The 24,607-nt window shown below is 36.0% G+C and overlaps 1 protein-coding gene and 1 pseudogene across 2 annotated transcripts; both read right to left on the reverse strand.

The window, feature by feature from the left end:
- Positions 1–13,709: 13,709 nt before the first annotated feature.
- LOC143566767 (putative sucrose-phosphate synthase 1) lies at positions 13,710–18,616 on the reverse strand (annotated as a pseudogene). Its single transcript, XR_013141285.1, has 13 exons — positions 18,405–18,616; positions 18,259–18,338; positions 17,856–18,169; positions 17,711–17,774; positions 16,812–17,510; positions 16,593–16,697; positions 16,393–16,524; positions 16,136–16,312; positions 15,828–15,881; positions 15,671–15,733; positions 14,610–15,481; positions 14,398–14,525; positions 13,710–14,061 (listed from the first exon to the last, which is right to left on the reverse strand). The product of XR_013141285.1 is annotated as a putative sucrose-phosphate synthase 1 (transcript).
- Positions 18,617–18,803: 187 nt separating this feature from the next.
- LOC143566766 (disease resistance protein RUN1-like) lies at positions 18,804–22,567 on the reverse strand. Its single transcript, XM_077053374.1, has 5 exons — positions 22,032–22,567; positions 20,680–21,808; positions 20,516–20,581; positions 19,827–20,042; positions 18,804–19,740 (listed from the first exon to the last, which is right to left on the reverse strand). The coding sequence occupies exons 1-5, from the start codon at positions 22,505–22,507 to the stop codon at positions 19,063–19,065; spliced, it is 2,565 nt and encodes an 854-aa protein (XP_076909489.1). The 5' UTR covers positions 22,508–22,567; the 3' UTR covers positions 18,804–19,062.
- Between the last annotated feature and the right edge of the window lie 2,040 nt (positions 22,568–24,607).

Consider the following 24,607-nt stretch of genomic DNA (forward strand, 5'->3'; position numbering starts at 1 on the left):
GCTAGTTAGTACATGTATGAACGTAACAACTTCATTTAAAATTAAGGTTTAGAAATACCATATTGGTCCGTCAGTACGTTAGAGAACAGAGTTGATTTTGAATTCTAAGGAGAATGAATGGGATATCATATATTTTAAAGCAGATAACCAAACTTGTTACTTTAATTAGTGTATGGGCTTTTGGCCACCTCTATCTTTTGACTTTAAATAATTTTAAATCGGGAAAATTCCAATTATACCCCAAAAGAAAAAACCTACGTGCACAAAACCAGTGACGAAGCTTGGATGAAAACGTGGAGGGGGGCCATATGAAAATGCCTATAAATATTTTCATAAGCGGAGGGGGGCGAACTCAAATTTTCGGAGGAAAACAGATGAATTTACACTACGTATAAAAAACATTTGGCGAAGACCGGATGCATTTACACTACTACGCAAAAAAGCAAAGGTGGTCGGGCCACCTCTGGCCTTAATAATGCTTTGCCAATGCACGAAACTGAAAAAACCAAACTGAATTAGAAACTGATGGTTCAGTTTTGGACTTCAGTAAAAACCAAATCGACATTGTCCTCAAGGTCGTTGACAGTGGACTTAATCGAGGATTGTGGAAGTGGAGTGAAATTTGTTGCCCAATTCCCCTTGCAAGGTTGTAATAATGAAACATGAAAAAGTGGTGTATACGAAAGTATAAAGGTAACTCCAAATAGTAAATCAATTATTCTGATGCGATCGATAACTTTTAAAGGGTTGTTAAATCGACGGCTCTACTTGGGAGAGACTTAGAAGTAGGGACGCAATCGAAGTTTGTCGATAGTCCTGAAGTACTCTCATTCACGTATATAATATCAAGTTTTAGTTATATATACCCAAGTTTGTTAATTGAGAATGTGAGACTTAAAACCCAAGTACAAGTACACGAACACAATTAAAATTACATAAAACCTAAAAACCCTTTCTTAACAATTGTTACAAAAGCACTATCTATTACTTATATACATAAATGAACATTAAACGAGTCAATCTAAAACTTGAAATGTTTTTAAGTGTTCGACATGACCCGAATAAATATACGGGCCAGGTTAAAAGTGGAGAGGTTTTACCCGCCAACTCGACATGATTTATACTCCTAGATGAATCATAGCTCAAGTAAAAAACACGCTCTAGTAGCTTTTATACGTTAGTGTTGGTGATAGACCTGGTAAGAAGGCATACATACATTCAACTTCAGTTCAAACGTATGGTAGCTTGTAAATGGGTTAGCTACCCTGATATATTTAGGAATGTTCTAAATCTACTTCATGAAATGAGATATAATGAGATCAAGGAACTAAATGACAAAAATCTTGAGTATCTGGTAAATAAGAAGTGTGAAGAAGAAAAGAAAAGGAAAGAAGAAAAGAAAAGACTATTAAACATGAATATGATTATCTAAAAACATGCAACTGTAGTCAATAACACCTAAATAAGATGAATTATGAAGCTATTATGAATCTCTGTAAAGTCTAAAGAGCAAGAGATGAAGAGGAATTGAAAGAAAATGAAATAAGAAAAGCTTAACAAAGAGCCAAGGAGGAAATGGAAAGAAAGAATAAGGTGCTAAGAAGGTTTGGAAGAAAATTTGGTTACTTGGTTAAAAATGGTTACCCTTTTAAAAAATGGAGAAAATGAACAAGAAGGAAGTTGAAGCAAAATTCAATTTGCTTTCAAAGAAAGTTACAAATGAAGAAAGGGTGACTGCACAACATAAAAGAGAAAGAGCTAAAAAAGACATAATCGAAAGAGAAAAGGTTGTGCTGACTACAGATCAAGAAAATTTTCTCAAGAGACTTATATATGCCAGAGGTGTATATGATAAAGACTTCAACAAACTCTCCAAAACTAAAATGAAAGACTTGTATGAGATTAAGTTGAAGAAATAAAGAGAAGACTTGGCTAGACAAAAGGAGTTTGGGCAAGATAAAACTGCTCCTTCATCTATTCATCAATTAAATAAGAAGAGCAAAAGAAATGAATATGAGGGCACTTTGTTATATGATTATTTGAAAAGTCATGAAACTTCTAATCCTTCAAAACAAAAAGAATATATTGAGCCATGAGATTCAGAAGGAAGAATAAACTTGTTGAGAAAGGTAATGATAGCTAAGGGGATGTCAAAGGATGTGTTTGACAATTTAACAAAATCCCAATTGAAGAAGATATTTGAAAGAGAGTCTAGGATTTATCATGAAGAATTGGAAAGAGCTAGATTCAACCCTTCTGAAACTGTATCTGCAGGACCTATAAGAGAAAATCTTCAACAATCAGAACATGAACTTGAGAGGGAAACTATGGAGATGATCAAAATTTTGTCAAAGGAAGGAGAGGATTACATTTCCTTGATAATGAAGAGTAAGAAACAAATTCAGAATATATATGAAAAGAAAGGGCATTCAAGAAAGTCTTATTCTTCTCAACCATTCATATCAAGAGCCTCTACTTCAAGAGTTCTAATCCATACTACAAGATCAATGCTTCAAAGGGAACAACATCCGGCTACGAATGTGGATTTACCTAAAGGTCTATTTTATGATTCAAAGACAAAAACTTTGAAGGTGTTCCTGAGAAGTGGTGCTGTAAAGACAATCATCTTCAAGGGTGACTTTAGAGATTTCAATAAAGAACAACTGACAGAAATGCAGAGCTGCACTTATATGACTATCAGCAGAGAAACAGGTATGCCAGTTCTCAATAGAATGAACAATCCAAATACCTTAAAGATAAACACAGAGCTGGATTCCCTTTGCTAAACAAGAAAAGGAAGTTGGAATATTCAGAAGCTGAGAAGAAAAGGAGACAGAAGAGATTGAATGAAATCTGATCATCCAATATCTCTTATAATAAGTCAAAGAAGCTTGGAAATCCATATACCCCAATGAAATAATACTTTAGTATGAAAATAGTTATATAGAAACCAAGCTCACAGGTGCACAAAAATGGAAAAATTGCAAAGATCATCTATGAAAAGAAGACTGATAGTGTAATTTTGAGAAACTCTTATGTCTTGGCTCTAGGGATAATTGAAAATGACTCTGAGTTGGAATACTTGTATGTGGATCATGTAAATAACCTAAGGGAATGGGACTTGTTATAAGACCACCCTTATCATGTTTCAATATCCATGTTCCAATAAAGAGCAGAAGATGTAAGAATGGTGAAGATTCATAATGCAAGGAGAGACAGAGCAAAAGATGCATGTAATCAAATTTATATGACTATCATTGAATTACTTGTAACTTTGTTTTATTTTTTGTTATGTAATTTTGATTTGATTTGTAATGCATAAGAGGCAGAATTCGGATTGTGTAATCAATTTCTTTTTAAGTAATGTAACTTACTGTTTTTAAGGATTTGATGTGTATTTTTGAACCAAGTGTATTTAATCCGGATGTGTTTTGGTGAGTTTGTTCCATTCTAGGGGAGATTGTTGGGTCAAAAGAATTAATTAAGGAAGATTGAAATCTTCTCAACCTCCTTAGGAAAATGCTAAATATGGAACTCGAGCAAACTCATGCATTTCGATCAAGGTATTTACTATTCCGAGCATGATATCTTATGAGAGTTAGGTTATATTCAATAAATCTTCTAAAGTGTGAAGCTTCGAGCAAGCTTCACTTCGTTGAGCTCGAGCAAGGTTGTTCTTCTATCGAGTATGGTTTGCAAACAAGCAAGCACTTGATTATCGGAGCTTAAACCAAGATTCAAGCAAACTTGGTGGGTCGAGCAAAGATATAATAATGAAAGATCTCAAGTATGCTTGTGGGAATTAAATGGATTAATTCTAAGTATTTACTCAAGTATGATTCAGTCTCAAGCATATTTATAGTACCCGAGTATACTGCTTTGCTCAATAAGTCTAAGTACAATACTGAATAGATCAATAAGAACTAGTTTGCTCGTGAGATAATTCTGAGCAAAGTTTGGTCATATCAAGAAGATTTAAGTCCACTTGGGAAGAATATGTCCTTTGGAAATATTCAAATTAAAGTCTACTCGAAGAACTATCGCGAGCACACTCAGGATTACAAGGTCTACTCGACAGTTTTATGTTTACTCGAAGATATGTTTCTACACTTGTGTTTATTTTGAATATATTTTGTAATGATTAGGGTTTCTAGAAGCAATGTTAGGTGTCCTATATAAGGGAATACTAGGTTACATTTATGACGACGACCTCTTACACACCTTTTGAGAACACACTGATTATTCTCTCACTTAGGGCACCGCACCTGACATTCTCACATGAAACCCTAAAAGTTATCCATTGTACGTTTATGACTAATCAATATAATGGAAATATTTTGAGTTGATTGTGTGTCTTTCGTTTTTAGTATTCTTATTATTTTAAGCAACATACCGATTCTAGCTGACTTCGCCTGCTATTATCAAGGGGTCTTAGCATATTAAGTATTCCGTAATTGTTCGTGTCGATTAAAGTTATTTGTGTTATGAAATTCTCGGTCCTGGAAATGTTTTTGGACAATCCAGGTGCAAACAAACAGTTATTCAAAGTAACTACAAAGCCAAATGGACAAACAAAATGATGTTTTGCAGTCGCAAGAACTGGAACTCTCTTCCCATCACTAACAATGAGTTCCATGTCGCCTTGTTTCAGCTTCATCCAGTTTTCAGGTTCCTGCAAGACATTAATGATGTGGTAACCACATCCAATATCAAATACCCATGGGTTGCTAGAAACTGTGAAAAGTACGATCATGTAAATAGAAATACCACAAAGAGGAGCATTGACCATTGGCCTTCTTTTGTCTTAGCTTGGATATGTACTTGGTAAGTTACGTTTTTATTACCTCATCTTGTTGCATTCAAAGCACTGACGCTCTTATGATGCGACAGTGGTGGTTTTGCAACTTGCTTGTTAGGATTGATGGCTGATGTGGCAGCAACAATAACCTTTTGATTGCCTTTGTTGTTATAACCCATTTTCTTGGGGTAGGTCTTCTTAACACCAACAAATCTAACCATCAACTTGATTAGTTTTATTTGGAATATTCATCTCAGCCGTTTTGAGCATTCCATGAAGCCCTGTCATTGTGTTCACCTAGGCATTCATATTTAAATTCATTACAAACTAGTCGTAGATGCTAGGGAGAGAGTTCAAGATGAAGTCCAATGCTATTTCATCTAACAAAGGATAATCAAGTTTCTTAAGTTGGTCGATGCACCCTTTCATCTTGACGACATGCACACTAACAGAGGATTCATTGTAAGGCCTCGTTCCCGGTAGCCTTACTTTAGCGTCGAATTTACTCATAAACACCGTTCTTCAAAATCAGAGTTTATTAAAATTTCACGGAATATAAACTTTAACCATTTATTACAAAACATTTAATCTTTTCTTTAAGACTATAACATAAAACATCATATCTAAAACATCATTTCCTCTATCTTCAGATGCCAGCTATTCAATCCATGCCATGTGCCATCCTCATGCCAACTCTCTGGTCAAATCACCTGCGTGCATACTAAAAGTCAACTACGCTGAGTGAGTTCTAGTTAATCATACATCATACCATACATACAATTACATTCATATGCATACATATCCAAAGTTACATATTAATATCTTAACCTTGTATAAATATCCATAAGAGGAACGACACATAATATCTATTAAAAGAACCATGGCTATTGCCCATGCTATATATTCTCCATAGAAGGACGCTCTGTATAAATTCTCCATAGAAGGACACTCTATATACTTCCATAGAAGGAACATCCTATATATTCCCATAGAAGGAACACTGTGCTTTTCATTAAAGGAACATTATGCTTTCCATTAAAGGAACACTATGCTTTCCATTAAAGTAACACTACGCTTTCCATTCAAGGAACACTATGCTTTCCATTAAAGGAACACTACGCTTTCCATTCAACGAACACTATATATATTATCCGTAGAGGGAACTCCATACATAATTTATTATTTAATATCCATATAAGGAGACAATCACTATTCTTGGCAATACATGCAATATCCGAAGATCGTTCACGTATCGACAAGCAATCATTCTTACATTACATTTAATATTCATATCCTTATTTATAACCTGGCAGTACATGCAATATCCGAAGATCGTTCACGTACTACCAACATAACGTACATACATCATTCATACATCATATATATCAATCATATCTTTAACTACCACCTGGCGGAACAAGCAATATCCGAAGATCGTTCACGCACCGTCAAGCAACCATCATACGTGAATTATACAAAGCATACACTTACCACTTAAGGTAAGTGTATTAACTATCACATCGAGTATGCACACAGCCCCGAAAACATAACAAGGAAATGGGGCTAGAAACTCACCTGAACTCGGTTACTTCTTCGGTTAATGGTTACTCTTTTCTTTGGCTGTGCACGGCTAACTGTATAACAATTACCTGCAATGATTACTATTATTTTCCATATCGCGTTTCTAGTTTAATTATTACCCTCAATGAACGGGGGTCCGGGGGCAGCGCCCCTGGCAGCGGGGTTCTAGGGGCAGAGCCCCTGGCTGGGGCCGAGCTGCCAGGTCAGCCTGGAAAAAATTTATTTCTATTAATTGTTTTATCACATTTTCCATTAGGATTTCAAATTATTATCTAATTCGCCATCTCATTTGCAATAACGAATTAAGTGTAATTCGTTATCAGATCGCACTCTAATTCGCTATCCAGATCACATTCTAATTCATCATCATTCTTTAGCTGATTCGTTAATCTAGTTCGTCATCTTTCATGACCTGATTCGCTAGTCCGGTTTGTTATCTTAGTTTGCTGGCCTAATTCGTTATCCTAACGAATTGGGTGGGTAACGAATCACGTGATTCGTTATCTGATCATAACGAACTGGGGAGACTGATTCGTTATTTGGGCATAACGAATTGGTGAACTAATTCGTTACCTTGCCATAACGAATTGGGTTAATTGATTTGTTATCTTCTCCTAACGAATTACACCCATCTTATCCAGACTTTGACTTAGAGGTCAAAGTCAAAATCGTCAAGAACACCATATAGTCAACATATCTTAGATCTGCAATTAAACCTTCGTTTCTTAACCAAATAACATGATTTAGGTATAAATGGATTCGGAATTACAGCGCCTACAAACCCTAACCCTTTGTTCGTCCAAATATTCATGTTTATGGGGTGCGATTTAGGCATATATGTTACTGGTCTTCATACAAACAATTAACCTATCAAACTGTAATCAATTTCAGTAAATTTAGCTTTGTTGGATTCGTTTTTACCATACAAAAACATATTTATGATTGCTAGGCTAAATCCGAACTTAAACGAACAAGTTCTTGATATAAACGTACCTTAAACGAGTTGGTTTACGAGCACAGTTTAGTCTTGATGTTGTTTTGGTTCGTCTCGATGTTCCAGCACCAACAATCTCGGGTTTATGCCTTCGGATCTTGACTCGGGTTAAAGGATAATGTTTGTGTGTGTTTATCAAGGTGTATGCTATGGTGTAGATATAGATAAAAATGGAAAGGATTAGGGTTTAAGAGGTATTTATACTCCCTTAAGCCCATGGACCTAAGGCCCATCTTTCCCTTTTGGTCCATAATTAATTCTATCTAAAAGCCTACTTATCATATCATATTTTATTATTATTATCAACCGCACGGAAGATTGGGATGTTACATCCATGTTCCATTATGCAGCTATTTAGTTGTTTCATGGTGTCGGAGCGCTTTTGACGGGCATGTTTCTGGAACATGCACTTGAGTTTCTCAAGCACCTCATAGGCACCTAAATAATATAAGCCCTTAGCAAGCTCAGAAGATATGATGGCTAGCATAATGCAGGCAACTTCTACATAGTCCTTATTATGATTTTCAAGAGTTCTTCTAGAAGCAGCTGTAGCGTTTAGAGCTTCTTTGACATTATGAGAACAAGTCTCAGATTGCGGTGCCATTCAAGAAAGTTGGTTCCATTTAGCCTTTCATTCTCATGTATGGTCTGGAGAGCGAAATAGGAGCTCTTATTAGTTGACATCAGGTTAATAAGCAAAATATAAATAATTAGTATTTTCGATAATTTAAATCCTTTTATTAATGACCCAATTACAAGAATAGAGAAAGAATTTTGAGAATCTGGCTTCTAGTTAGTAATGGCAGTTGTAACACGCAACATTAGTAAGTGGTTAGGCATACTAATAATGATTTCTAATTGTGGATAAGTATAACTCTCGGGTATGATGCCTTTTAAGACAACACTTGTCTAATTAGATGCGTTTAGCCTCTCTATACCCACCTTAGCCACCAGACGGCTGTGACATGCAACATGTGAGTAAAGTAATAGTCGCCCTAGTACAACTACTTCTGAAAGGGTCGGATGTGTCAGCGAAACCCTTGAACCTTGGAGAGATAAACTACAAATCAAGTGCGGTGTTGTGGCTCCAGACACTTTAAGTTTTGCAATATGACTCAAGTGTAGCTTATAGTAGGATGACATAGACTATTGATTTAATATATGAGATTTAGTTTTAATATTTACCAAATAGAGCAAAAACCAATTTTTACTGTATTTTATCAGGATAATATGATGAACCCTTTCATCTCTCAGGACACTTGGTTTTAGTAACCTATTAAAACTAAGTTTGGCGTGATATATATAACCAAATTTAAGTTAATAGAAAATCTATTAAGTTATAAGATTTTGAAAAATAAATTTAGTTTAATTTGCAAAAACTAATTGGTTATTAGTTGTCTCATAATGAAATTTGCTAAGTTGTAAAACTCCTTTTCTTGTTTTTATATGACTGTTTTAATATTTTAAAACTCCATTTAAAATATATATATTGGTATGAGGTCGGTTATGATATAACATTTATAGAATACAAGCAACCACAAAACCAATACAAATTTGTAAATCTATATGGCAAAACTTGTTCGATCTTGCTAGAGCCTAATAGCAAAACTGAATATGTCACGGGGTCACAACACACAAACAACCACAAGGATGGACTTGAGTGCACCCAATTTTCGTCTTAAGCAACTCCCACTAACTTCGTGATTCCTATTTCGCTTCTTGGTCTTTGTCTTCGGGTCTTCATTTATTACATTATTTATAAAAGAAATACAATATTTAAAAAAATAAATACAACAAAGGAGAAAACCTAACTATACAACTTTAAACCATCAATATGGCCAAAACCATAAAACCAAAAACCAAATCAACACAAACAACCACAAAACAAGGTCGGGCCACATTACATATTTTATAACAATCACATAATACATTGGGCAAGCTTTTGGTCAACAAAACATATAAAATTTTGACCACATATATAAAGTTGCCCTAAAAATCAATTAGATCATAAACATTAGAACCAGTTAGAGTTTGTGTTCTAATTTTGGTTAAAAAAAACTGATACCCACCTGTGCGTTGTAACCAAGGCTCTGATACCACTATTTGGTTTCATTGGTGATCATTGAAACTTTATTATCAAAAACCATTTTCGATAAATGTTAATAATTTAATTAATATAAAACGCAGTGGAATAAAATGATTAATCAACACCGAAATAAAACCCGACGGGATCCGCTTAAAAAACTAAACGAGCACGGAAAAATAATCAATTTATAATTCAAGTACTGATGAGATAAATTATACCTCGGTTAATGAATAACCGATTGAGACACCGAGAGTTAACGAACTTTGCTATTTGACGAAAAGAGAGGAAACCTCGATAGTGTCGGTGCACGGTGGAAGCGGAAATGGAGGTGACCGACAGGTAGAAGAGACCGCAGGCAGGGAGTGGCGGTGACCGATTGGCAGGAGGGAACCGCCAACGGAGGTGGGGTGAGTTGAGAGAGAAGTCTTTTGGTGGCTAGAGCTATCTTATGGTTAGTCTCCTTCATTAGGTAAACTAGATAAAATAATATATTGGTTAATCCTAACCGGGCCACCAAGTCCATCTCTAACTCAAAATCCCAGTTCATGTTTATTATATAAACATTACTACCTCGTTATTATATGTCAATACCCGTTAACTAACTTCAGCGGATTTATCTTCGTTTCCCAAGGTGTATCTCTGACGTAGATGTCGTGAGGTAATCAAAAACAAGTATTTATAAGACTTAAATACCTATAACTAGTACGGGTAAGTAAGGTCATCCCCACAGGGAATCGTGGAAAGTGCAAGTAGAGTTCATAATTATTAATTAATTAACTAAAGTGGACAGACGATGTCAAGCAGTTTAGAAAAAGTTAATTTATAAGTGTTAGGGCATGGAATTTATGCTGAGGATCCTCTATCCTTGAATAATTTAAGAATCAATTATCCTTGTGATATGTTCCAAGTTATAAAGGATCAAGGATCCTTGGTATTATCTGTTTACTAATTAATATATTTGAGTGGTGTTGTGTTTAATAGATATAACGGCTGGACGACTCAGTCATCCTATTTTTGTGCTACTGGATGACTCCCGCACGTGGTCAAAAGAGATGGAACGGCTAGTGGGAAGAGTGGCGTGATAATAGGAGATGTAGTTAGTTGTTATTTTTTTTGTTTATAACAAGTTGTGATCAACTAGGTTTAAGACTCACTACTTAGCTCACGTTCACAATCATCACTGAGAACTCTCTGTAAACACACACACACACTTAGTTTCTTTGTATTCGTTGATCATAAACTCCACAATTGTAACCCGATTCTTGATTAATAAATTGGTGATAGACGATTTGTCATCACCCGGGGTTTTTTCCTTTGATCTCAAAAAGATCAAGGTTTTTTCCTCGCAACAAATCACGGTGTTCATCCTAATTTCGTTTATATAATCATTATTGTCATCATAGCACTAAACCTCACATTACAAATTTGGTTATTTGATCCTTATCCGATTATTGACCAAAACAATAAGAACACACGATTATAACTTAAAGGTTGTAAACAACTATGGGAAAATGATTCACTTAAGGTTCAGGTAATGTGATGACTGACTAATCACAGATTCATATAGATTAATTGCGCAGTAATTACTAAATCTAACAGTTGGGTTGTGAGGACAAACGATACCCTAACCGAATTGTTGACACAACTGAAACCCAGTTTACCCAATTACTAGTTTAATGTATGAAAACCAATTTTAATCAATGACTAACGATTACTGGTTCAATGACATAAGAGCTAACCCTACATGTGATGAACACAACCAGAAAAGTGATGCAAAGTTTGATAATCAAAATCATAAACTGTTTAAACAATCAATGCTAATGTAAAACAAGATTAAAGACACTTAATCAAGTTCATATTCATTCAAAACATAGAAACAGATCAAATTTAGTTTACACAAAACCCTAGCCTAAAGTAAATACAATGGTTTTAGCCTGACATCGGCATCATGAAGGATTCGCTTATCTGATGAAAGGTTAGAAGCATGCGATGAACGGACGAACCAGAGGCTTCGGGATGGTGGAAAGTCGTCCTAGGGCTTGTACTTGGTTGTTGGAATGAAGGATATGCCAACCAACAGGTTCAAAACTGATTATATCAAAGTTAGGGTAATTTTCCCGCCAGGAGGGATGTTAGCGCGACGCTAACATCCAGGGGTGAGCCTTTAGCGCCGCGCTAAAGACTCATTAGTCTTATTTCTTAAATATGATCTTAGAGTATCTCGAAGACCCTTAGCGCCGCGCTAAGGGGTATCTGACACATCAACTTTATTTTCTTCTTTTATTTTGCATAAGAAAGCATGCCAATCATCATGAGTTTTCTACATCTTCGTTCCAGGCCCGTAATTTATCCCGATAAGCGTCCTTAACGTCAAGTATCCTGAAACACATAAACACGCTTGAAGTACTAAAGTTCACATAATATTTAAACTAAAAGTAAACAAATAACATAATAATATACATGACTTTTAATATCTTACGGGTCATAACTCGGTCGGCCGCGTTGACTTAACTGAACGTATTAGGGTTCATATTTGGTTTTTATAGAAAGTTTTGCATCAATCGGTGAAAAGGACACTACTAGAAAAAAGGTCTTTAATGACATGCGCTCAATGACACACGGTGATTTATGACGCGCAAATACGCATGTCATTAAAAAGATGTCATATTTAGAAGATTTATGACACGTTTTTTTCTGTGTCATTGAACAGATGTCATAAATTAAAAAAATAATCATGTGTGTCATGTATGCATGTCATCTCTTATTCCAAATAAATATTTGAACCCCAACCAATATTTATTAGCAACTTTCTGGTGAGACTTTTTGAACAAACTAGGGCTTTCTTCTTCTTCTTCTTCTTCTTCTTCTTCTTCTTCTTCTTCTTCTTCTTCTCTCAATTCCCCCAAATTGAAACCACCAGTCCTCATTCAATCTGACATTTACATATTACAAATTCTATGGCTCCAATCTTCGTTCTTCCTTTGATCAATTAAGCCTATTGGTGTGTGATTTCTGCCCCGCTAGTGCCACAACTCGCCTTATTTTCGGTTTCTCTCCGGTCACCACCGTCGTGTGGTGGCCCGGTAATGTAGTATGCTATTGTTCGGTTTTTTAACCCTAGGCGGATGAGGATTGACTGTGGCAGTGGTGGTTTCTCACCACCGCTGGGTACCTGTCCAGTGGTTTTTTTTTGTTGTGGTTTGAGTGTGGCAGTGGTGGTTTACAATTTCTCCACCGACAGTGACTTGGAATCGCTCTCTGATTCGCCGCGTCAATGTGTATTGGTACGATAGCATCTTTATATTATTTATTATTTGCAGAACATATATGTGATAATACGGCTCTGACGAGTAGCAGCAGCCACAACAGGTTGTTAGCGGTCACGAGCCAACTGACTGTGTGGCTCCAGTTGCAATATACTGCTACAAGTTGTTTCCCTGTTCGGTAGGCTTTGATTAGTATAGGAGGCGAAGCCTCTACGGTGTCAAACTCAGTAGGCAACATTAACATGAACTACTCCTGCAACTGCTTGTGTTTCCCATCCTTGAGACTTAGTATAAGATCTGATCTTTAACAACACAAATGGCAATTCAAAGAGAACTTTTCGAGAAGTAAGCATTTTCTGTTGACTATTGAATCCAGTAAGCACACATCATGATGATACATCATGTCTGATGAGAGATTGAACAGGTTCATGATTAATAACATATCATGGTTAGTCTCTTTAACATTATCATATCATCTTCTTTCTTATGAACAAATCTTCTTCTATTCAGCTTTGAAGTTCTTTTCCAGGCAACAGATTTCCTTCTAACACAAATCTCAATGGTTTATGAATTACATGAGATTTGTTAGTCTCACATCCAATAACTCAATAAGACATTAACTTTTTCATAAAAAGTAGCTTCTGTATTTTTATAGTTTAAAAAATCACTTATAGTTTAAATGCCGATTCGTGTAATATAAGCCTAAACACGAAAACTGTATTTTACTCTTTTATATATATAGCGTAGAAAAAAAACATCTTTTCTTATGATAAGTTGATAACCATAAATAGTTTTCGTTTTGTTTTTAATCATGTTAATTATCAATGTACTTTACAAACCATAACAAATAACATTGATGAAAAGTCAAACTTCATTAAAACTTCACGTGATCTGCAAGAAGAAAATATCTCAACATCACATTTAATCCTTTTATGTCACCACATATAAATTCATGATGTTGTTTTCTTCATAGGACACAAAAAAAATCATTTCACTCGAGAGGGAATATCATCCCGGGCCCAAGTATCAAACAAGAGGGGCAATAATGTAATCAACTTATGCATTGAGGACTCCAAGTTTTCTCAGTGAAGCACGAATATCAGCGGCACTAAAATCTTCGGGTGTGTGAACAATGTTGGTGCCTTCAGTAGGTGTAACATCAGAAAGCGGGTAGACTCTGTTAGCATGTAACGGATTGGTAGCACCTCCGCCAATTCCCTTCAGTATAACCGATTTATGAACGCCGCCCAGAAAGCCTTCATAATCGGTATCCCCACTTTCACCGACAAAAACCACCACCTTTGATAAATCCATACCCCAACGTAGATACAAATACCTGGAAGAAAAAGGTTAAAACGTGATTAGACCGAAAGAAAAAAATTCAAAACACCATAGTTAACTTTTTGTTAGCAAGCCCGATAACGGCTAGTGATGGATAGATGGGCGAAACAAATAATATTTTAAACGGATTTGGGTCAAAAAGGATAAATTTTAGCATGGGTTAGTTAAACCGCAACACGTTTTCATCTACTTTTAAAAAAAGTTATACTAATTATATGGTTAGTGGTGGCAAGATGAGCATTAGGTAGCATTTGCCGCGTTTTGAGATTAACTAAAACCAGAATTTAAACTGTTTATAAAGAAAATACGAAGACAATAAAATGTCAAGTACCTGAGGGCTTGAGAACGAGATGCCGAAACTGGAATCACATTCATCTTTTTTCCGTTTTGGCAATAAATAACGTGACAACGAAGAGCTTGAATTCTCATTAACTTCCGAAGCTCCTTAACAGGAGGAACCTACAAACGGAGCATTTAAAATAAGTAATATAGTTCGTTAACATTATAAAACCAACCTCAGAACACATTTAAACCGGGACTAACCAATCCGGGCTTGTTAATATTAAAAGCGTAACAGTAATTAGTTGAAACTTGTTCATCTTCAGTCACAACATGCTCAGCCTTTTTGTCAGTTATAGAAGAAGCCCATTTCACCAAAGTCTTCCTAAGCTCTTCACCACCCCAACGGTACTCAATATGCGAATGATAATATAAATCAAATACAAAGGGGTTATCTTCCGAATGCGAAGACGAATAATAAAGATCAGCCCCACTATTACAAATAAATGCATCGAAAGCCAAAGGATTCACCGCTTTAGACACCAAAAGCGAGTGAATTTGAGCCATTGGTAAAGACGTCGCTAATATAAACCCGATCGACCCCTCACGTTTTTCACTTTCTACCGCGTTAAATATTTTTTCAATGTTTTCAAAAAGTGACTTGATATCGTCACCATCGATCGCGATTACAAAAACGTGTGTTCGCCTCCTTATAGCCAGGAATTTAAGTTGCTCGTTTTTATCACCCGAAGCCATCTTTTGTGTATTTTCACCGACATTTTTCGAATAAGACGAAACATCATTTTCTTGTTTATTGGTTTGAACTTCAAAACCAATTGAGAATTTTAAATTTAGAGATATATCTTGCATATCTCTTAAGGAATCATTTGGAGAGTCAGGTTCGGAATTTTCATCATCATCGTCATCGTTTTTTAGCCACCCTGGTTTCCTCGGTTTACAGCCAGCAATTCTTGAAAGGTAAGTTTTGCAATGTTCGGTCCATGAGAATAGATGAATGTTTCTTAGCCCGTTTGCCCGGCATTTGGCCCAAAGTTGCTTATCTGCAACAAGTTTTAATAATGCATCCGCAATTGATTGTTGATCGTGGGATCGATAAGCAAACCGTTGTCAAGTACCTGCAATGATGACATCGTCAATTTTACTTGAATTATCTCATAACAGGACATATAAAAAGGTTTTGCTAAACGACGATTGATCAACAGGTCAAACGGGTTGAAAGTACATATTATTATTGCAATACTAACGTGTTTGTAAACATTATTAAATATAATGTAACAATAAAATCAATAAAAATAAAAACTAACCCGATGTATATCCACAGGGCCTCCATTTTTTGTGGCAACCATTGGTAACCCATGAGCTGCAGCCTGTTAAATAAAATCTCATGAGTTGGGACAATGGCATTATACCAAGCAGTGCACCCTGTTTAATAAATCAAAAAAAAAAAAAAAAAAAACTCGCCTCAATCAAAGCGAGTCCAAATGGCTCTATGAAAGCTGGATTAATGAAAACACCCTGCCAAAAAAATTAAGCAAAGTTATTTGTAACCATATTCAGTTTTTGTAATATTTTTTGTAACCATATTCAGTTTTTGTAATATTTTTGAAAAGGGAACAAAAATTGTATGATGGTCAGCCCAAGCCCGACCCGTTTTAACATGATCCATTACCCGAACCACCCATTTTTCCGCCTCTACTAGTGAGCCTACCCGTCATTATCAATTGTCAATTATCGATACCTAACATAACATGAATTTACAAAAGCATTACCTTGGTCTTGGCAGCTAGACGATAGATGTCAGGGACTTCACTCTGCTTATGATGTTTAGGATATGCCACTTGACCATAAAGATCATATTTTTCAACCAATTTAATAACTGAAAAGCGCATTGATGCACTTGTGCTTGACATCTTGTCGATGTTATCTCGGTTACCCATTATTAATGTCTGCAAAATTTAGTTAAAAATACACCTAAATAACAATGTAATATAATCATAACTGTGTAAGGAGAGTAATCTGAACATACAAGATTAGCAAGGTCCCTTAAAGGACGACACTCCCCGAATGCTTTAACCAAAGTTGTAAGGTTCTTTTCAGGATCGGGCCCAGCAAGAGCAAGTATCATGGGCTTTCGTGGGTTGGTGACGAATCGCATTATCTGCATAGAATGATATTTAAAAACCGCAAAATGGGTGACTTATAAGGTTGAATGAGATTGAAAATGACCTCGGCCCAGATAGGTGGGTCGGGAGTAGGCGGATGGTTTTCTCCTCCTTCCGTTTCACCATCATGTGTGACAATATGATTGAACTCCATTCCCGGAGGAATTACCTGCCCGTAAATAAGGTGATTAATTATGTAACTACCCATTTTGACTCGTTACCCAACTGGTCCCACCCGCCCAAATTTGCACAAGCAGAACATAGGGGTATTTTTGGAACTTACAACCATGCGAGACATGAACTTGCCATAACAGCTCACATTACGCCTGATCCTCGCCCGAAGTTTCCTCTCCAAAACCGGGTCAAACCCGTCATACAACCTCCACTGTTCTTCAATCTCGTGTCGGGTGCTAGTTATAACAACCTCAGAAGAATCAAGACTCAACTCTTCAGCCTCGATCCTACGCCTGATTTTATATGTAGCATTAATTTCATCTATAGTTAATCTTCCTTGCCTCAAAAGTTGTTCCAACTTATCCCGACCAAAGGAGTGGCCCGTGAAAAGCATGGGTACGTTTAATGCACCAGATAACCGGGCTGCTGAGTCACCGCCATCTGCATAATGACCGTGAATGGCAACGGGCCAGACTGGGTGCCCTCCACCAAATTGCTCACCTAAAACTTTAGACATTTGTATTATGTGGCTAAGTGCACCATCAACAAATTCCGGGATGTGAGGCCAAAGAAGCTCTTTAGGGATATATTTGTCTTTTGGCCCAAATGGAATACGGATTATGTAAGCGCCACTGTATTCTTCAATTTCATCTGCCATAGCATCAGGATTATGTGGAGATAACATCTCTGTTGGTTCACCATAAGTCCAGTCTACTTCAGGGCTGGCTACTTGTCTTGTAATTAAATCAACTCGATAGACAACTGGCATTGAAGCTAAAGCTCTTGCAAGTTCTACAATATACTTATCCTGGAAAAAGTAAACAAATAAAAAACTTAACCTCGAGACGAAGAAAATAATCAAAAACATCTAAAGATCGGATTATTTATAGTACGGGTTGAATCGGTTATTTCTAGCACCGGTTGACCAGCATGCATAATTTCCCACATATAAATTATAGACAACTATTGAGTTAATATTTTCAGCATGCGTTAAATGTTGAACAATACCTGAACACCTGTATCAGAATCACGACCGAGCTCCATATTTTCACCACGTATTAACCCGTGAAGGCTGCACCAAATAAACACACTTCTTGTATCTTTTTACTTCTAAATTGTTCAAAGTTACAACTGGTAATTAAGAGTCTTTTACCTTATGAATACAATATACAGTTTTTTCCCCTTTTGTTGATTAGCCCATGCTTCCATGGCATCAATTGAGCTCATACTATTTATCTTCAATTCTTCTGCCGAGAAAAAGTGACAGTGTAAAACCTGAACCATCTTCTCGAATTCCCTCATGCGCTTCAACACTACTTGAGGATCAAAATGTCCACAAACAATTAGTCTTTTTATTTCTTTTTGAGTGGAAACAGATTCAACACCCTCAACATCAGACAACGCCTTCTCAATCTTGCTTATTTCACTTTCACTATTAAAGCTCGCTCCCAATGTTACTCTAAGTTTCTGACAAAAGTGGTATCAAACAACAAAGGATAATAAGAACCACTAAAATCAATATTTGTATCACAGAATAAGTAAAGGGGTACACATACTTCACGATTAGGGTTCCGTATATCATTCAGATCCTCATAGGTATTTTTTAACTGATTATGTGTTCTCCATCTTCTTGAATCTATGACAACATGTGAACATCATTATTTTCAGCTTAAATAATATCAACTATAAAATTTTAACTAACCAGTAATCTCAATGTTGTCACCAAAAAAATAAGAAGGTATCATTGACCCGAAGAAATCGCGGCGGCAAAGATAAAACCTTCTTTGACCCGGAATAAAGACAGATCTCCTCCAATCACTTCTTCACTTTTCATCATTTCACTCTTTTCTTCTTCTTTCTCTGCTTCACCAGCATCCATATACACAACGCTCGCACCAACCCCAATTGTTACGATCGTTCCTTCCTCCACAATGATATCCACATCAACTTCATCACCAGCATCTAATGTGTTGCCAATTGGCCAATAACTTAACCATATAGCATGTTCATCAACTCCGGGTTTGCAATGCACCACAGGGTTGTATACCCAGGTAACATCCTTGCTCGTGTTCCAGATTCTGGCGAACAACGGAGGTGGCTCAGTATTTCTATCCTCGCCTGATGATCTGTATATGACTGTTACATATAATCCTTGAATCATATGCTTCATTGGATGCATAGGCACATGAAAGGATAAGGATCCAGATAATGACGTATAGTCATGTGTCGCCATGCTTTGATCATTTATGCCTTGCAGAAAGGTGCTCCTTATACCATATTCATACAACATCTGTATATATTCCACACACCAAATTCAGTTACTTCATTATCTATTAAACTTGCTAGATATATGTGATAAATTAAGAGATAAAGATACATAGAGAGAAGGAGAGAACCTGGTTGTTAAAAGTTCTGCCTTTTGTAATGACATCACCAACTAGGTCTACCTTATGATATCGATACGCTTTCATCCATTGCATATGTCCTAAATCTGCTTCATTAAGTTTTTCTATGGACACTAACTTAAAAAGTCCTTGAATCTCACACAGTTTGAAACAACCTTCATAATCAAACACCTGCAGTGTAAACCGACCTGATTGGAATGTTATATTCTCCAGTGATGAACACCAATCTACATACAACTTCTCTAGCATACTTGGGAGACATGTGAGAGACTTGAGGTTTGGACAACCTATTAATTCAAGTGTTAAAAGCCTTTTAAGGTCAATGTGACTGGGCAACATCTCAAATGAATTGCCAGCTAAAACCATTATAGATAGTGATTGGGGTAAGGAAAACAAAGGATGTTCTGGAATTCCTCGAGATATAAATATCGGATTCGACTTCCATAGTTTAGTGCACCTATTCAAGTTCATGTAAGAAAGATTCTTGAGGTCTCTTATGGTTTTACACACATGAGTCAAACTGGTACAACCACCAAGGAAAAGAAACTCAAGTTTAGGGAGGCGGATTAGATTGCAGATGCTGACAATATTGGTAGAGTTAGAGAGATCTAGAATCTTGAGTGAGCTAAGAACCTGTTCAAAAAAGAACAAGTTGAATTTATCATAATGCATTCAAATGAATTAAGATTGTTTAAAACAGAGGATTGAACTCCTTATACCACGGGTGGGTCAAACTCTTCCAAATCTCCATAACTTATGTGTAAAGCCACCAAGTGGCTTGTTAATAGGCCTGATGGTATTGTTTTAAGATTACATCTATACCAATTCAGCCATCTTAAATCTGGAAATTTCTCATAGGTCCCGCTTAGTTTCACATTATTGAGTAGGAGCAATTTTAGGTTCCTCATCTTTACTAGCGAACTTGTTTTAAACGCCTGCAAATTTAGTATGCCTTAAATCTAGAGTAAATGTGTTAAAAGTTGAAGTAAACTATGCCTCAACTATCATAATACTACCAATGGATGATGAAAGAAATAAGCAAACACTAATTTGAACACTTTTGAGCTTAATGTAAGTACACACACTTTTGAACACTTTTTAGTTCATCCTTCTTCATGGTCAGGACCTAATTTGAAAAATGAAATCCTTATTGTAAATATGGATTGTTACATCCTTTCAATCAATTACAAAACCAATACATATAACAAGAAGGAAATGCAAGTGCAGCAATAGTCAAAACATATCGAAATGCGTGAAGGAGATCGACTTACTTCTTGCCACATATCCCATTTTCATAAAACATATGCGGAAAAAATATATAATGCCATTATTAATTCATGACTCGTACGATCCTGAGAAAATATAATCTTACTAAATAAAAACACCAAAATTACTTATTTGACTTAACCTCTGATGACATCCATTGCTCCACCTTATCCATGTCAACTAATAGACCTTCAATTGTCTTTGAACCCTAATGAAAGAAAGGCATGATATTAGAGAATACTTAATTGAAATAATAGTTTGTGAAATGGGAAATGAGGTTAAAAATACACACAAGAAGCATCTTACATGTCCATCCCTCATTAAACTATAAGCTTCGTCTTTACGCCTAACTCTACTACGTTTTTCAAGATCTTTTGACTCTTCATGAACAATCTTAATTGCCATATCTTGAAGGAGATTATGCATTGCGAGTTTGTGACCATCTCTAGATTTGGTAACAAGGCATCTGTTAATGAGGGTATTGACCCCAGATTTTGCATGCCAATCTTTCTCCAATGCCATTTCTACTTTGTATGCATATTCACCAATAAAGAAACAAGCAATATGGAGAAACAACTCTCTGTGAGTGCCACATGGCAAGGATTCAAAACTCTTTCGTAGTACACATTCGATTTTATTATCAATATCTCCTTTCAAGGAGTTCAGTGAAGTCATTCTACTTCTCCATGTTTCAATCATGTTATTTTTTGTCCACTGATCATCTTGAACCGTAACAGGTAAAGAAGAACCCAATACTTTAAGAGCAAGCGGAATTCCTTCACAATATTGAGCTAATTGTCCTGCAAGCTTCTCGAAACCTTCAATAGGATTGTTGGATCCAAAGGCATGAAAACATAAAAGCCCCAATGATTCATGATCATTCAGCAACTGAATTTTGTGGACATGACACCCATAAGATATGCACCCAAACCATGTATCTATATTTTGAAGCCTTGTTGTTATAATGATCTTGCTTTTCGTATCGAATGACTTTCCGAATAACGTGGTTAGTTTGTCTTTGTCATCAATGTCGTCAACAACAATTAGCACCTTATTCATCTGTATTGCCTTCTGAAGGTGAAACGCTCCTTCATAAACATTTGATATCTTCAGATTAATAATGCCTGAAATATCCTGGAGAAGTTGCTTCTGAACACCAAGCAAACCATTCTCATGAATATCTTTAACTAAACTGCAGCTGTCAAAGTTTTTCTTGTTTGAGTAATAAACGTATTCTGCAAGTGTTGTCTTGCCACTTCCTCCCATGCCGCAAATTGCTAGAACTGGGTGATCAGGCTGATCAGATCTCAACCAGGATATAATAGGTTCCGCTCGAGTCTCTATTCCGGTTAGATCAGTCAGAGTACTGCGGATTTCTGAACCTAATTGATGGTAAACTTCGACAACAATTTTTTCAATAAAGCCCTTTTCATATCTAGAACAAAAGAAAGAAAATAAGCAGAGTCAGAGCCAGATATTAAAATCCCAGTACTTTCGGATCCATATATGCAATGAGAAACTAAACATGAACAAACAGAGATTGAAGTTAAACAAATTGCCAGTACAAATTTTGTTACATACTGACATCGCTAGCACAAATTAATGTTGAAATTAAGTTTTATGAGCTAGCATTTAATTTATATAATATTGAAGCATACCCTGAAACAACCATTCCTTTCAAATCAGCCACCTCGGTTAAGGCCGCCTTCCACCGTTTCACGTTATCCTGCGTCCATTTTGAACCTTCTTCCGCTTCAATCGTGAAGCGTCCTCGCTGGTTTCTGACATCTGAAGGGTCAACGCCATAGAACACCGGTAAAACAATGTGACCGGCATTTCTTTTTTGCTCGAGAATCAACCAAAGCTCATCAAGGCACCATGTTGATGTTGCAAAGTTGTCTGAAATTACAATTATTGAAGCCCTGGATTCTGTTATTGATCTATTTATTTCGGGCTTAAGTTGTTGACCTTTGCGAATTTCATCATCATCCCTGAAAGTCCTAATTCCCGCGTTACGTAACGCCTCATAAAGGTAATCAGTAAAAGAATTACGAGTGTCTTCCCCTCTGAAGCTAAGAAAAACATCATACTTGTAATGGACTGGAGCAGACCAAGAGGTTGAAGCAGAAGCCATTGAAAATAGATATTGGCTACGTTGAAATTATTAATAACAGGTTTGTGTTTTACTACTATTTAATTAATTAATTCCTCCATTCCTAGATCTAAGTAGCAGCAAGTGGCTTGATCTTATGAGAAGTCATATTTGACATTTCAACGGTACCGCACATGTGCACGTCCACAAATGACAAAACCAATGGTGTTGGCCGGGAGCTAGTATTTATCAAATCAGATGATTGTTAAAACTCATTATTTTCACTTTTAATTTTATAGGAAATAAATATTTACTATACACATTTTTTTATCTAAAATAAGATAGAACAAAAAGGTTGAATTAAAAATTTAAAAACAATTATATTTTTATTTTTCATCACGTTATTCTTCAAATTACTAAAAACAATGTCATGAAAATTAATATAACTATGATAAAAATAATTGTAAATTACTTCATTGCAATAGAATGGACATTTTGAGAATGCATAATCCGGATCTAGTCTAGTTAGATGATTAAACAATCAATCAGGTCAATGTGTGTATGGAGAGAATTGGGCAGAGTAACGAGGCTTAGATAATAATAACTCATTAACTTACATTCGCTATAACTGATTACAAATAAATTCATTCACTTCATTTATACAATGGTTCTTGACAATACCCTGTTCCACAATTACCTTGACAACACCCGGATAGAAATCGGTTCTGTTTCCAAAAATAAACCCCGCTTGTGCACCTCTAATGAATAGATCATGTTCGAATTGCTAATTGAGTCATATCCAATTCTATTTAGTTGGATCGCGGGCCACTCAAATCATTGACAATCCGATCCAAGTCCAACTAGCCCATGCCGGCTCTTATCTACAAAAAGCTAATACTTCTTTATCATATGCTCAATGCTTCAATACTTCAAGTAAATAACTACAACCCATTTTATTAAACCAGAATGGCTCAAGCCTAAATCATCTCCACCACTTACGACATTATAGAAGAATTGTTGCGATAAACCAATCAAATGTACTAGGTGACAACTGACAAACAATAGTTGATACATTTTATTCTTCTTTAAGAAGCTCTAGGAATTTAGGTGTCTCTCTTTATTGTTAGGAGGGTAACCTAGTTCACTTGTACTTCATACAACTATGTTTACTAGTTTCACCTCATTCAAATGAATAATAGCTTCGTACACCTTTGTGAGACCCCTCTTTCCAATCATCACTTGGTCATCAAAGTATTGGATCTCCTCCACATGAGAAGAAAGGCTTACATCAATGTATTGCGACCGTTGATGACATATCGCTACCATCACCCCCTGCACACAACATATTCAATCATGGTTAGTTATTAAAGAAAATAGTTTTAGGCGTGTAAACGAGCTAAGCTCGAACTCGGATCGTTTCAAGATCTTTTTCTTAAGCTCGAGCTCGACTTGTTTCGAGCTATTTTTCTCAAGCTCGGACTCGGCTTATTTATTATGTGTTAAATTATTTATATAAGTTGTTAATTATTTTTGTATATTTTGAAGAAAAAAAACCCTTAAACGAGCCTAAGTTCCACTTGAGCTTGTGTTGTACCATAATCAAGTTAAAATTGATAACTAACCAGGATTGAAAATGTTGTGTGCACGAGATAGATTCTTTGAATGGATGGGATATCGTATATTTATATACATGTTTCAAAGTAGATTACCAAACTAGCGACTTTAATGTATGTGTGAGTATGGATGTAACTTCAAAAGGTACATCATTTTTTCTGATGCGATCAATAACTTTTAAAGGGCCATAAAATCTCAGCATGGGAGAGAGTTGGGATATAACCAAACTTTGTCGGTATTCCTGAAGTCTCTTTCTCTTATATCATATCAAGTTAAATATATAAACCCAAGTGTGTTAATTGGGAATGCGATATAAGTACACAAAACAATTAAAATTACATAGACTTAAAAACTCTTTCTTAAAAATTATTCCAAAATCATTATGTATTACTCATATACGTAAATGAACATTCAATCTGAAATACGAAACGATTTTAAGTGTTTGACACGACGTGAATAAATAAACATGACATGCTAAGATTGGAGGGGTTTAACCTGCCAATTACCCGACATAATTTACAACCCTAG

Source organism: Bidens hawaiensis, unplaced genomic scaffold (assembly GCF_021521415.1).
Source record: "Bidens hawaiensis isolate Kalapana, Puna unplaced genomic scaffold, B.hawaiensis_p1.1 tig00023050_1, whole genome shotgun sequence".
In the NCBI taxonomy this organism is placed as follows: domain Eukaryota; kingdom Viridiplantae; phylum Streptophyta; class Magnoliopsida; order Asterales; family Asteraceae; genus Bidens; species Bidens hawaiensis.